The sequence below is a fragment of the Abramis brama genome (assembly GCF_963993115.1).
Source record: "Abramis brama genome assembly, chromosome: 8".
In the NCBI taxonomy this organism is placed as follows: Eukaryota; Metazoa; Chordata; class Actinopteri; order Cypriniformes; family Leuciscidae; genus Abramis; species Abramis brama.
The window spans coordinates 31,829,742-31,842,128 of NC_139970.1; the positions used below are offsets into that span (position 1 = coordinate 31,829,742).

Below are 12,387 nucleotides of genomic sequence, written 5' to 3' on the forward strand. Positions count from 1 at the left end.
ATCTGTGTTTGTGTTTCCACCACCTTTTACAACACAATATGCTTCTTTAACCTTTTCCATCTGCCATTTCCTCACTTCTGATGATCATCCGTAAAGTTATTTTTGCACAAGTGTTGCCGCAAGCTCTAAACTGTGTAGAACAGAAAGGAAATTTCTTTTCTTTCTTTCTTTTTTTTAAATTGTCAAATGAGCTCAAACCATCAGGCGTAAACAACTCACTTTTAATGTGTCACTATTCTTCTCAATTACCAGTAATCCCTCCATTTTTCTTTTGTCGCATATGTACGTAACCCCTATTGTATTTATTTATTAGTTAGTCTTATTCTTTGTTTCTCTAAGAATCTGGGTTCTTTGGTTCACGTGGAGTCCATCAATACCAGGTTTTGCAAGGTTGGACTCGGCCATGTTGCGAAGTTGCATCAGTGTTTTTCTTAAACTCTTTGCATTGAACTTAGTGAATATGTTCAATAGTTGGCCCAGTATTTGATGCATGTGGCTGTATTTTGTGTCTATTATTATTATGATAATAATATTGCTGTTTTCTCAATTCAGATTAAATTGGCTAAACTACATTACCATACAAAATACAGCCTCTATTCATACAAATAAGCAGACAAATCCATAAATAAATATATAAATAGTTGCAGATGAATAATGTTTAATGGAATTCTAATCTGCACTGCATTTCACATTCTAGTGGCACTGGCTCAGACGTCGTTCTGTTAGAAAGTTCTCAATTGTTGTTAGTGTGTCTCTCAGTTCTCAATCTCATTTATATGTAGATGTATGTGAGTTTTGGGTATTTGCCATTAATATATGCTGATGAGGGAGATCTAGGTACTTTCATACTGTCTGTCTAAATTAGCTTTGAAGCAGATTTGTCATCTCACAAACAGGGAGGGAAAGGGGAGCAAGTCAAAAGCTGTAAATTTGTTTTTTTCTTCTGTATTATTGATCAATGATAATGGGGCTTTTAGGAGTATGTTGAATTTTTTATGTGCATGATACAATGCTGTTCCTGTCCCACATCTTGACAGGATGACAACTGGGGCGAGACCACCACAGCGGTCACCGGAACATCAGACCACAGCTTGTCTCAAGAGGACTTGGCTGGCTTCGGGAAGGAGACGGATGGTCCAGTAGAGAAATTGAACTGTATACGCTTCATTCCTTTGGCCCTCACCCTCCTCCTGGGCCTGCTGGTCCTGGTCACCCCCCTGTCCTTCCTGGTGCTGCCCCAGGTTCTGTGGCCGGAGCGCCTTCAGGCTTGTGGTACTGCCTGTGAGGGCTTGTTTCTCTCACTGGCTTTCAAGCTCCTCATTCTCTTGCTGGCTGGCTGGGCGCTGTTTGTGCGACCAACGCGAGCCTCCCTGCCCCGGATAGCAGTGTTCCGCGCCCTGCTGGGGTTGCTCACACTCCTCCTGCTGCTCTCCTATTGGCTGTTCTTTGGAGTGCGCATCTTGGACTCACAGGTATGGGCAAATGTGTGTGGGCACCAAAAAGAGTCAAGAGAAACATGTTGAGATCTGTGGAATTGCATTTGTTTAACATTTCTTTTAATAATATTGTTAGATTCAGCTATAATATCTTATTGGATAAGCCATGTTCAAAACCACATATAAAATTATATATGTACACCTGTGACCATGGATCATTGTTTTTGCAATTCCAAATTTTCCAATTCGCTGAAATTACACACTTCAATTGTAACTTACATTTAGGCTAATAACTTCAATGTTAGGCTACTTAGTATTATTATCATCATCATCAATAGGGTTAAATTGGAATATTTTGGAATGTTTTTTCACTAAAATCATGTAATTGTTTGTAATTTCATGTTCCTCATAAATCTTATATGTAATTCTCAGCAGCATTTAAATATTGGTCTGTATTTATTTATAGGTTCAGAAATTTTTTTATTTTTTATTTTAATCACTATTTTTATTGTATATGTAAATGGGGAAGTGAACTAATGAACTATTTTGAAGCATTTAAGCAATTGTGTATGATCAAATTATGATTTTTATTTATTTAATTATTAACCCCTTCAAAACAAATTCAGTGCATGTCATTTTGACCCCCTTGGTTTATTGCTTTACTTTCTGTGCTTGACAGGAAGAGAACTACCACGGCATAGTGCAGTTTGCAGTATCATTGGTGGATGCTCTGCTGTTCATACATTACCTGGCAGTGGTTCTGCTGGAGATCCGGCATCTGCAGCCCTGCTTTTCGCTCTGTGTCGTACGCTCCACTGATGGAGAGACTCACCATTACAACCTGGGACAACTCAGGTGCCAGCTGATGACCAAAACACTGAATAAAATAACAAAGTCAAAATAAAAGTTTCCAATTAGAACCAAAAGTTTAACATAGTTAACTAGTCCTTTAGAAAACCATCTATGTAAATATGTGTCCAAGAGCTTAGAAACAATTAAGCAGATCAAAGGATCCATTTGCAGTGATTTTTTTTTAGAAGTGGGTTCTTCATTGAAACCCGAGAACTATTGAAGACCCTTTATTTTTAATAGTGTTCTATGCATCAAATCTGCAAACCAACTATGCATATTAACATGTAAAAAAAGAAATTGTTTTGCCTCTGTAATTGCACTGATTTTATGGCTGAGCTGCTTTATTGCTTAGATATTATATGTGCTATTCTGTATACACAAAATTGTGTGTGTGTGTGTGCACTGTTTAATGCATTAATAACGAGTTGAGGTTGGGCCAAGGGAAAAAGGTCCATTAATCACCCCATTACAGACACTCCCTACTTTGCCCTGCGTTACTTCCCCTCTCCCTTCCTCTCTCCTGCCCAACGCTTTCCTTTGTTCTTGCTCTCATTGTTTCATTGGTTGGACATTTGTGATCCAGCGCTACTGCAGAGTCAAGTGGCAGCACACACACAATAGCAGAGTGAAATCTATTAGTATCTGACGTCTGTTTAATGAAATATATTATGAAATTGTCTGTTCCTGTGTTTTAAGAGACACCCAAATCCCTATTACCAATGGACATGACAAGGTTTTTTTTTTTTTTTTTTTTTTTTTTACAACGTTGATCGGTCTGTCTGTCTCTCTCTCTCCCTCTGTAGCATTCAGCGGGCAGCCCTCGTAATTCTTCAACACTATTATAAGGATTTCTCAGTTCACAACCCTGCCCTGCTAACGGCTTCTAAGTCCAGGGCAGCTAAACATCTGGCTGGGCTGAAAGTCTATAATGTGGATGGTGAGTTTAATCTGTGCAGAATCACTGTCTGTTTTCTGACTTGATGCTTATTGTTCTCTTGACCAAGAAATTCTGAATGATTCATTTTGGAATGCTTATAGGAAAGGCATCAAAATGTTTATCCTAGACAGCAATGAGAGCCTATGTCTCCTGCTTCACAGGCTATTGTTCTGAGTAATAGACTCTAGTAATGTCTCCTTATATCTGTCCTATTAATCTGTCACAAACTGCAAATTGAAAGTGTGTTATTTCAACATGAAACATTCTCATGTTCTTACAACATCAAATTATCTGAGAAATGCTATCCACATGAAATGTAAATGCCATTTTAAAAGCATGCATTGCATCATAATACATTCATATTACATTCATAATCCATATTACATTAACTTTTTATGACTTTGTATATCAATATGCATAAGAATTACTGGTACACTTTACAATAAGGTCTCATTTATTAACATTAATTAATGCATTAACTAACATGAACTAACAATGACCAATATGTTTTTACAGCATTTATTATCCTTTGTTAATGTAAAAAATAAAAGTTCATGTTATTTCACAGTGCATTGACTTATGTTAACAGATAAACAGATAACAGACATTTAGTAAATGTCGAAATTAACATGAACTAAGATTAATAAATGCTGTAGAAGTATAGGGTGGGCCATTTATATGGATACACCGTAATAACATGGGAATGGTTGGTGATATTAAAGTCCTGTTTGTGGCACATTAGTATATGTGAGGGGGCAAACTCCTCAAGATGGGTGGTGTGTACTAATATATACTAATGTGCCACAAACAGGACTTTAATATCACCAACCATTCCCATGTTATTACGGTGTATCCATATAAATGGCCCACCCTGTAGAATGTAGTTAACTAATGTTAACAAATGAAACGAATGAAAAGTGTTACTAAATTACTTGCAGTATACACATAACAGAGCATTATATCAAAAATCTATTTTGGTTCTCTTTTTTATTTTTAAAGAAACGTATTTGTTTTGTACAGAGCCCCTAAGGGGACATGGTTGTGGCAAAAAAAAAAAGAGATGTGAGGGAAAACAAGTAAACGCTTTTGCATCCTCTTACAAATGTTTTGCGTTCCCCTGAGAAACGTTGCGTTCCCCCGAGAAACTTCGTGTTCGCTCGCAAAACCTTTTGAGCTCTTTGTTGAGTTTCTCAGTGGAACGCCAAAGCTTTTTGCGACGGAATGCAAAACATTTGCAAGAGAATGCAATTTTTTTTTCCTCCATCTCATATTTTTTTCCTTCACCATGTCACATTAGGGGCTCTGTAGTTTTGTATATGACCACCTTTGCTCTTCACCAATTATATCAACAATTGTCTCATTTGTATCTATTTGTATCCCTCATGAGGAATTTTAATAGAAACATTTGAGACTAAGTTGATACTTGAGATCAAGATAGACCACCGTTAAAAGGGTCACATCCTACAATTGGTTGCGTCAACTTAGAACTTAGTCCCCTGAGCTGTGAAAGACCAACCTCTGAGCAATAATATTGTCTTGAACTTGGACCAAAAAACAAACACTCATGCACACTTCTAATACAGATACGTGGCCGTGTAAATCGCCACCAATATCTAATAAATCTTCTGTTTGATTGTTTCTTTCTGCAGAGTTTAAAGCCAAACTGAAAAGCTATCTTTTCGATTGTAAGTTCGGACCGTGTAATGCATTCTAAAATCCTTTCACAGAAACAATGAATTGTCAAGTGCTCCACATGTCTTGGTTATTTGCTTGTGCATGCAGTCATTGTACACCGTGCACAAGGTCACAGACTCATCCAAAAAACAATCGAGAAATGTATTGAGAAATCCTTCTACATGTCTCAATTGCCATGAAGAAGACTCTCATCTCTGCACTTACTAAGCTGTAAAAATGTAAATAACTACTTTCTCACCCCAGATCTCAAACACACCCAGTCTCTCTCCCTCTTTGTCACTGTTTGACATTTATGATGTGCTGTCAGCACAAGAAATACACACACCATGATCCGGAGATGCATACTTGGGATCAAGATACCCCCTTAAGCACTCAAGCCTTCTTCATGCCTGTGGCTATCGAACCAGGCCAGGAATGTGTGTGTATGAGTGTGAGTGTGCACGTATATAAAAACCAGCAGTGCGTAGCTCTTTTTGTGCTTTGCACGGATTGCCAGAGTATTAATAATGCATCACTAGGAAAAAAGATTCTCCCCTGAAAAAAATTCCACATCTCCTTTTTCCCAGGTTTGAAAGCCTTCTGAATACTTGTTTTTGTCTGTGGGTATAATTATTGTTGTATCTTATTTCTCGTAATGGTTCTCCTTGGTGTTAGTGTTTGTTTGTTTTTTTGTTTTTTTTGTCTTTGTCATGTCATTCACAAAAATGTAATTTCTGGAGGTGATTAATTGAGTTATAGTACGGATCACAGACCTGCCCTGCTACAGAGGAGAGTCAAGCTGCCCTTGACATGCATTATTAACCATATCTGTGACCTGAATATGGATAAATATGCATAAATTATCCTGTTCACCACATTACTATGCACACTCAGCTAATATGCATTACGTATAATCATCATAACCTGATTCCACATAAAGATTTACTTGACTGCCAGTGGGCTTTTTGCAGTAGATACTGTTAAAAAGTTTTTTTTTTTTTTTTTTTCATGTTTTGAAAGAAGTTATATAAACGGTAATAAAATTTTCAATTTAAAATAACTGTTTTCTATTTTAATATATTTTAAAATCTAATTTATCCCTGTGATGGCAAATCTGAATTTTCAGCATCATTACTCCAGTCCTTAGTGTCGCATGATCTTTCAGAAATTATTCTAATATGATTTGCTGCTCAAGAAACATTTCTTACTACCAATGATGTAAACGTGTGCTGCTTAATTGTTTTGAACAAACCATGATAGTTTTTATTCTTTAATGAATAGAAAGAAAAGCATTTATTTAAAACGGAGATCTTTTGTAACATTATAAATGTCTTGACTGTCACTTTTGATTTATTTAATGCTTCCTTGCTGAATAAAAATATTAATTTCACACTGACCCCAACCTTTTTATGGTAGTGTATATGACCTGTCTTAGCCTGATGGAAAATAAACTGAATGATGACTGGATGTAAAAAAAAAAAGAAAAGAAAAAAGATTAGATTGGTGATTTAAATTAGCCTAAAGCATTGCTCTTTTTTTTTTTTCTGTTATCAATATTGTCAAACAAAGAAACTGTTTGCTCATTTAATTTAATATTCAGACTGTTTAAAAGGCATACTATATAATCCTCATGACAGTGCTTTTTAATTATCACAGCTGTTAAATTACATTTTATATGATAATCTGCAACAGTATGAAGGCATGTATTTTTGATCAGGCATTACAATCCCTTGGCCTTGGGGTCAAAGTTTGATAGGAATTTGCATGACATCAGAAGGATAACTTTTGGTAACACTATAAAACCTTGACAGACTTCGCAATGGGTCAGTTTGTGAAAGGTATCCGTTTTTCTTGTGATATGGAACAATGTCAAGATGAATTTTATTTGTTTTTTAGTATATTGAATTGTACTTGCATCTGTTCTCTCTCTCTCTCATAATGTTGATTTTTGTCTTTCCAGGTGCTGGAAGCGATGCTGCAACAGCTCAGTCTCGAGCTAAAATAGCAGCTGCCGCTCGACAGAGAGACACCAGCCACAATGAGCTGTACTACGAGGAAGCTGAGCATGATCGAAGAGTCCGAAAGCGCAAAGCACGGTAAGACAAACAATAGAGTGGCAGAGTTTGTGGAAAAACAAGTATGAAAGTGATACCAGAGCATGCAGTTAAATTGTGATATACAGTAAAAACATTTAAAATAGAGTTGTGGTTTTAATGAAACTACTGCAACTTAATATGCAACGTTTTCCAGGCTGGTGGTGGCCGTAGAGGAGGCGTTCACACATGTTAGACGGCTGCAGGAGGAGGAGAAAAAGAAGCCGCCGGGAGATGAGATGGATCCACGTGAGGCAGCACAGGCCATCTTCCCATCCATGGCTCGAGCACTGCAGAAATACCTGCGCACCACCCGCCAGCAACACTGCCACAGCATGGACAGCATTCAGGCCCACCTGGCGTTCTGCATTACAAACAACATGACCCCAAAGGTGAGACTTTGACACGCTTTCTCACAAAAGTGGGTGACATTAATCTAGACTTCTCCCATTTGACACCACCAAATGTCTGTAACAGGAGCACTTGCACACAATCGATATGAGTGAGAGGGTTGTATTGATTTTAAGCCATTCACATCTGTGTAAATGGGCAGATGTTAATGACTTATTAACTAAAGTTATAACAACAACATACACTTAGTGCATTGTAGCACTAATTGTAACCTCACATATAAACTAAATATTTTCAGAAGCCTCCGTTCAGGAATAACATTTGGAATGAAATTGATTTTTTTTTTATGAGAGCAGTAGTATGCAAATAACTGAGCTGTTGACTGTTTGTCTTCAGCAGGACACCCATTTTAACACAAAATTATAAATTCACCAGCTACTATATTTTGAGAAATTTGTGAATTTTTACTTGCCCTGTGTTATTTTCTGAACAACTTGTGCTTGCCTGGTTTCAAAACAAAAAATATAAATTAAATAATTTAGTTTATGTGTAAGAACTTTTTTGGAAACATTTCTTGATTTACTATAAATTTTACATACATTTCCTTAATAATAAATATTTATATATATTTATGACATATTTAAAGGCATAGTATTTATTTTATGCAAGCGGCAACCTTCCTGTCTCTCTCTTGAAAATCAAGTGTAGCGTCAGTTCTGGCAGGTCACGTTAGTCAAGCTCGCATCAGCTGACTCTCAGCTGATCCACGTCTACCTATAGCAGTGGTTCTCAATTCCAGTCCTTGTGACCCACTGCTCTGCATATTTTGTATGTCTCCCTTATTTAACACACCTGAACCAGATCATCAGCTCATTAGGAGAGACTCCATGAACTGAACTGAGTGTGTCAGATAAGAGAGACATACAAAATGTGCAGAGCAGTGGGGTCACGAGGACTGGAATTGAGAACCACTGACCTATAGGAATACGACGCCTATCACTGTATACATATATAAGCTCCTTCAGTATTATCAGCAGCTATCACGTTTCTCAGGAGCTAATTACCCTCCTCCATCCCCAGCTCCTCCTCTCGTCCATTCAGTATGGCATTCTGATTCCCCTTGTATCAGACTAAATTCTCGAATTGTTGTACATTAAAATATTGACATTAATGGTACTTTTTTTTTTGGTTCTGTTCTGTTTACCCTAAGGGGGGTTATTGCTGCTCTCCCTGCTCTTATCCATGCTAGGCTGCATGGATGTGCAAGGAGTTCTTGCCCAGAACAGAACCATACCGCCAATCCTAACTGTATGCTAATTGTCAATTGCATTTGCATTTGTTGGTTCCTGACAGAACCAACACGGAAGTGACTTAAACTGCAATTCATCGACTGGTCGCTAGAGACAGGGTGCAAAAGAGAGTCAATCCATGTTAACAGCAGAAAAAAAATATGTTTACAGCCTGGTACAAAAAGTGGTTTTGGTCTGTATAGCTAATTTTGCCCTTCAAGACAACTGTGAGGGGGGTGAATTTTTACTGGGGGTGAATATGGACACTACGTCCATATTTTTTTACAGTCTATGATTTTATGTCATGAATTTTGTTTTTCATCATATTTCCCATTCTTGTGTATGAAATCAATAGAAATGTAAATGATTTCCACTCACAATTTCTCCAATAAATGTTTGAAACTTCATCCGCAGTTAAAACTGACACACTCAGAAGAGAAGTGACGACCGTATTTACTGTAGTTTCAGTATGTACGTCAGTTGTGATGTAATTTTTACAATTGCACACTGAATTGTGATTGGTCTTTTCTTTCTCAATTAAACTGATCTGTCTGTACTGCATATTACTGTCAATCTCTCTGTCTCGCTATTTAATTATTTACTCAAACATTTTTACTGATGTTTTAGGACAAATCTAATCGATTTTAAAATATTACACAACTTCTAATCAAATCAGCTCACTGTACAGTACTAGCAGATATCACTGAAGAGAAATGATGCTGCTGTTGTCTGTTAGGCGTTTCTGGAGAGCTATCTGATGGCTGGGCCTACACTGCAGTACGGGAGAGAGTGTTGGCAGACCCGGCAGTGGACGCTGGTCAGCGAGGCGTCTGTCACCAGTCCCCTCCATCACGGCTCTGAGTTCCAGCTCAAATCGTCTGACTTCAGCTTAGTGGTCACAAGCAAAGCTATCCCTCACCTCAAACTCAGTGAGGAGTACGTCCACCCCAAGTCCCACAAGTTTGTACTACAGCTACAGTCCGAGACCTCCGTCTGATGGATTCAGTTGCTTTTGTCCATATGGTTTTCTACGCTTGTAAATTTTGGACTAGTACTATTTTGTTTGAAATTCTTTTTCACTTTTTCACAGTTTATAATATTGGATGTATTTTGATACAATATTTGTTACTGCCAAGAACAGAAGAGGAAAAAAACGTATACCTGTATTGTATGTATCGATTACCTAGTGCTGACTGGTTTGATTGTGTGTTTGTGCTGCTTTGTATGTTACTTTTTTGCAAAGAGCAAATGTTAATTACGTACTCTGATAAGCACCAGACCGAGGCATCATGGATAAAGCTTTTTGATTTAGCTTTTTGCAAGTAGATATTGTTGATCATATCTATTTTTCTGGGGCATGTATGTTTTTTCAACTGACTGAAACATAAATTAGCATCATGTTGGAATTCCATGAGATTGTGGTAAGGTCGGAAACATCAGTTGGAATTGTCAATGCCATAATAGTGGCATGAAAGCCAAACATACAAAATCATTTTCAGCCTGCTTGATTTCAACAATTGTTTTATGTTTGGATAAAAAGGGGTAATATATTGAAGAAAACAGCCTTTCCTGTGTGATGAATAAATTGTGATTTGTAGTTCACCTCTTTTATTGTGTGGTAATTAAATTGTTAATACGGTATTTTTACATTTAATTTATTTTTTATCGTGCGTAATACATCATCGATAAAGCAACGACTTGTGTTTATAAAATACACGCCCATTAATGCTGCCTAACACATTTATAAACCTTGCTCTTGACTGTGTTTTTGTTCAAGCTTGAAATTTCTTTGCTTATATAGCAGGAAAAAAAATATAAACCTGTCATGCCTTTTTTTTTTCTACTGCTCTAGTGATGTTTTCCAATAAGGATAATATATGGTTTCTTTTTTATGTTTTATATTATTTCTACATTTTATAGCTGCTACAGCATATATTTTCCCATTGTGTATTGTCAGTTCTGTCCTATCTGATCATATAAACCCATCTAATTCAGTTTGTCAGAAATTAGTTATGATAAAGCACAACAATCTATCCCATAACCCATTACAAATCAAAAATCAGTGTCTCAAATATTTCTCATCCGTGTTAAATTTTCTAAGGAGAAATATCCCAGATTAATTTTCCTGAAGATCCTGGTTTTATTAAAAGAGGTTCTACAGAACCTCTCAGTTCCTCTCAAACAACAGTAGAAGCATAATTTTTTTATCTGAAAGTTTAATATTAAACATTAACAATTTTGATCCTTTTCACAGTGTTATATTTGTTGCAAATAAGTTTTGAAATGTCAAATTATCTTTACAGAGTCAATGCTTTGCCTCATTGTGTCAATGTAAATCAAAGCCTTTGGAGGAGCCAGGGAAAAAAATGCTTTGGGCAAAAATGTTTAAAACAAGGTTCCCCCTTTCAAATATACATTTCTGTGTTTTGCTCTTTGCTGTAATGAATAGTGGCACTGTTTTCTGGCCTAAGACTTAAATCAAATCAAATCCTCCAAAGTTCCTGATTGTAAAACGTTTCATATTGGACAAACATGTTGGGTATTTCTTACATTATATGTTCAGCAAGATAATGTTCATGATTTGTGGTGGATTCTTAGTCACTTTCAAACTGGAATTTGTTGTTGTCTTTAGAGTTGTAACCTGTATATATATGTATGTATATATAAATATGGAATATTTCATGTATTAAAACTGTACTATATGTATATATTTATTTATTAGTGTATGTAGTTTACAATCATTTTTGTGTACACCTCTGCATGTGCATATGTTTTATTACTGTAATCACCATAATTTCCACTGTGGATATAAAAATATAAAACCTTTTTGGACAGTTGAATTGCATTCAAATGGATTGTCTAGATATGTCTGACATGGACTCTGAGACAAATTAATGTTCTGATTCTGATGAATAATTGAGCAGCCCTTTCATTTGTCACATGCTGATTGTCATTGTTATGGTCAATGAACAATTGAGGCTAAGCATATTTATTTTTAGTATCCTTTTTAGTCCATGTCCTAAATATAATGTTGATCCTGCCATTTGCACTAGAGCCATCTTTGTTATAAATAGCTGACTGAAACAGGCTAGTTAACAACAAATCTTTAAAGTATATTTTATCTACAGTATTATCAGTAAGTAAACAGCAATGCTATAATTTTAGCAAACTGTCTAATCCATTAACATCCTGTCAAATGTAAAACATGTTTAAGCATTTACATTTTGACATTGTTGATTTGACCTTTTTGCTGGGATCAGTATAATCCTGATTTTTTTTTAGATCAAAGGTATCCCAATCCTACTAAAAAGTGATGATTTGTACCAAAATTGCGTTTTGTAATCTAATCTGATTTCAGAATCCTTTTTCTCTTTTGAACAACCCATTTTCAAGATTTGATCCAATCCGATAGCCGATCCAATCTGATCAGATTACTTTTGAACAACTGGGCCCTGGAGATTTATTCCTGCAGAGTTCAAATCCAACCCTGATCCAACACAGATGTCTGTAATCAAGTGCTTCTGGAGATCTTGGCTGTGTCTGAAAACGTAGGCAGCTGACTTGTTGCCTTGCTGCCCTATCGGGCAATGGCTTTGCAGGCACAAAGGTACCTCACAAAACTGATTTCGGACAGACTTGTGAGGTAGCGTAACATTTTAATGATCTACAGAAAAATAAAGAGGGATTTGATAAAAACTAAATTAATATTTAATGACTACAATAGAAATGTAGCTAGAAATTACAAAAAACATTTA

At 36.4% G+C, this 12,387-nt stretch overlaps 1 protein-coding gene across 2 annotated transcripts in view; it reads left to right on the forward strand.

Annotated features, from left to right (window-relative positions):
* The window catches only part of vangl1 (VANGL planar cell polarity protein 1), a 31,816-nt gene extending 20,458 nt beyond the window's left edge, over positions 1-11,358 (forward strand). For both annotated transcript variants that reach the window (XM_084123126.1, XM_084123127.1), the window contains exons 4-9: positions 1,038-1,472; positions 2,116-2,291; positions 3,092-3,225; positions 6,860-6,995; positions 7,150-7,384; positions 9,369-11,358. In XM_084123126.1, the coding sequence (XP_083979252.1) occupies positions 1,038-1,472; positions 2,116-2,291; positions 3,092-3,225; positions 6,860-6,995; positions 7,150-7,384; positions 9,369-9,629 (1,377 nt within the window). In that variant the 3' untranslated portion in view covers positions 9,630-11,358. The remainder of the gene's footprint in view (positions 1-1,037; positions 1,473-2,115; positions 2,292-3,091; positions 3,226-6,859; positions 6,996-7,149; positions 7,385-9,368) is intronic.
* Positions 11,359-12,387: the final 1,029 nt, after the last annotated feature.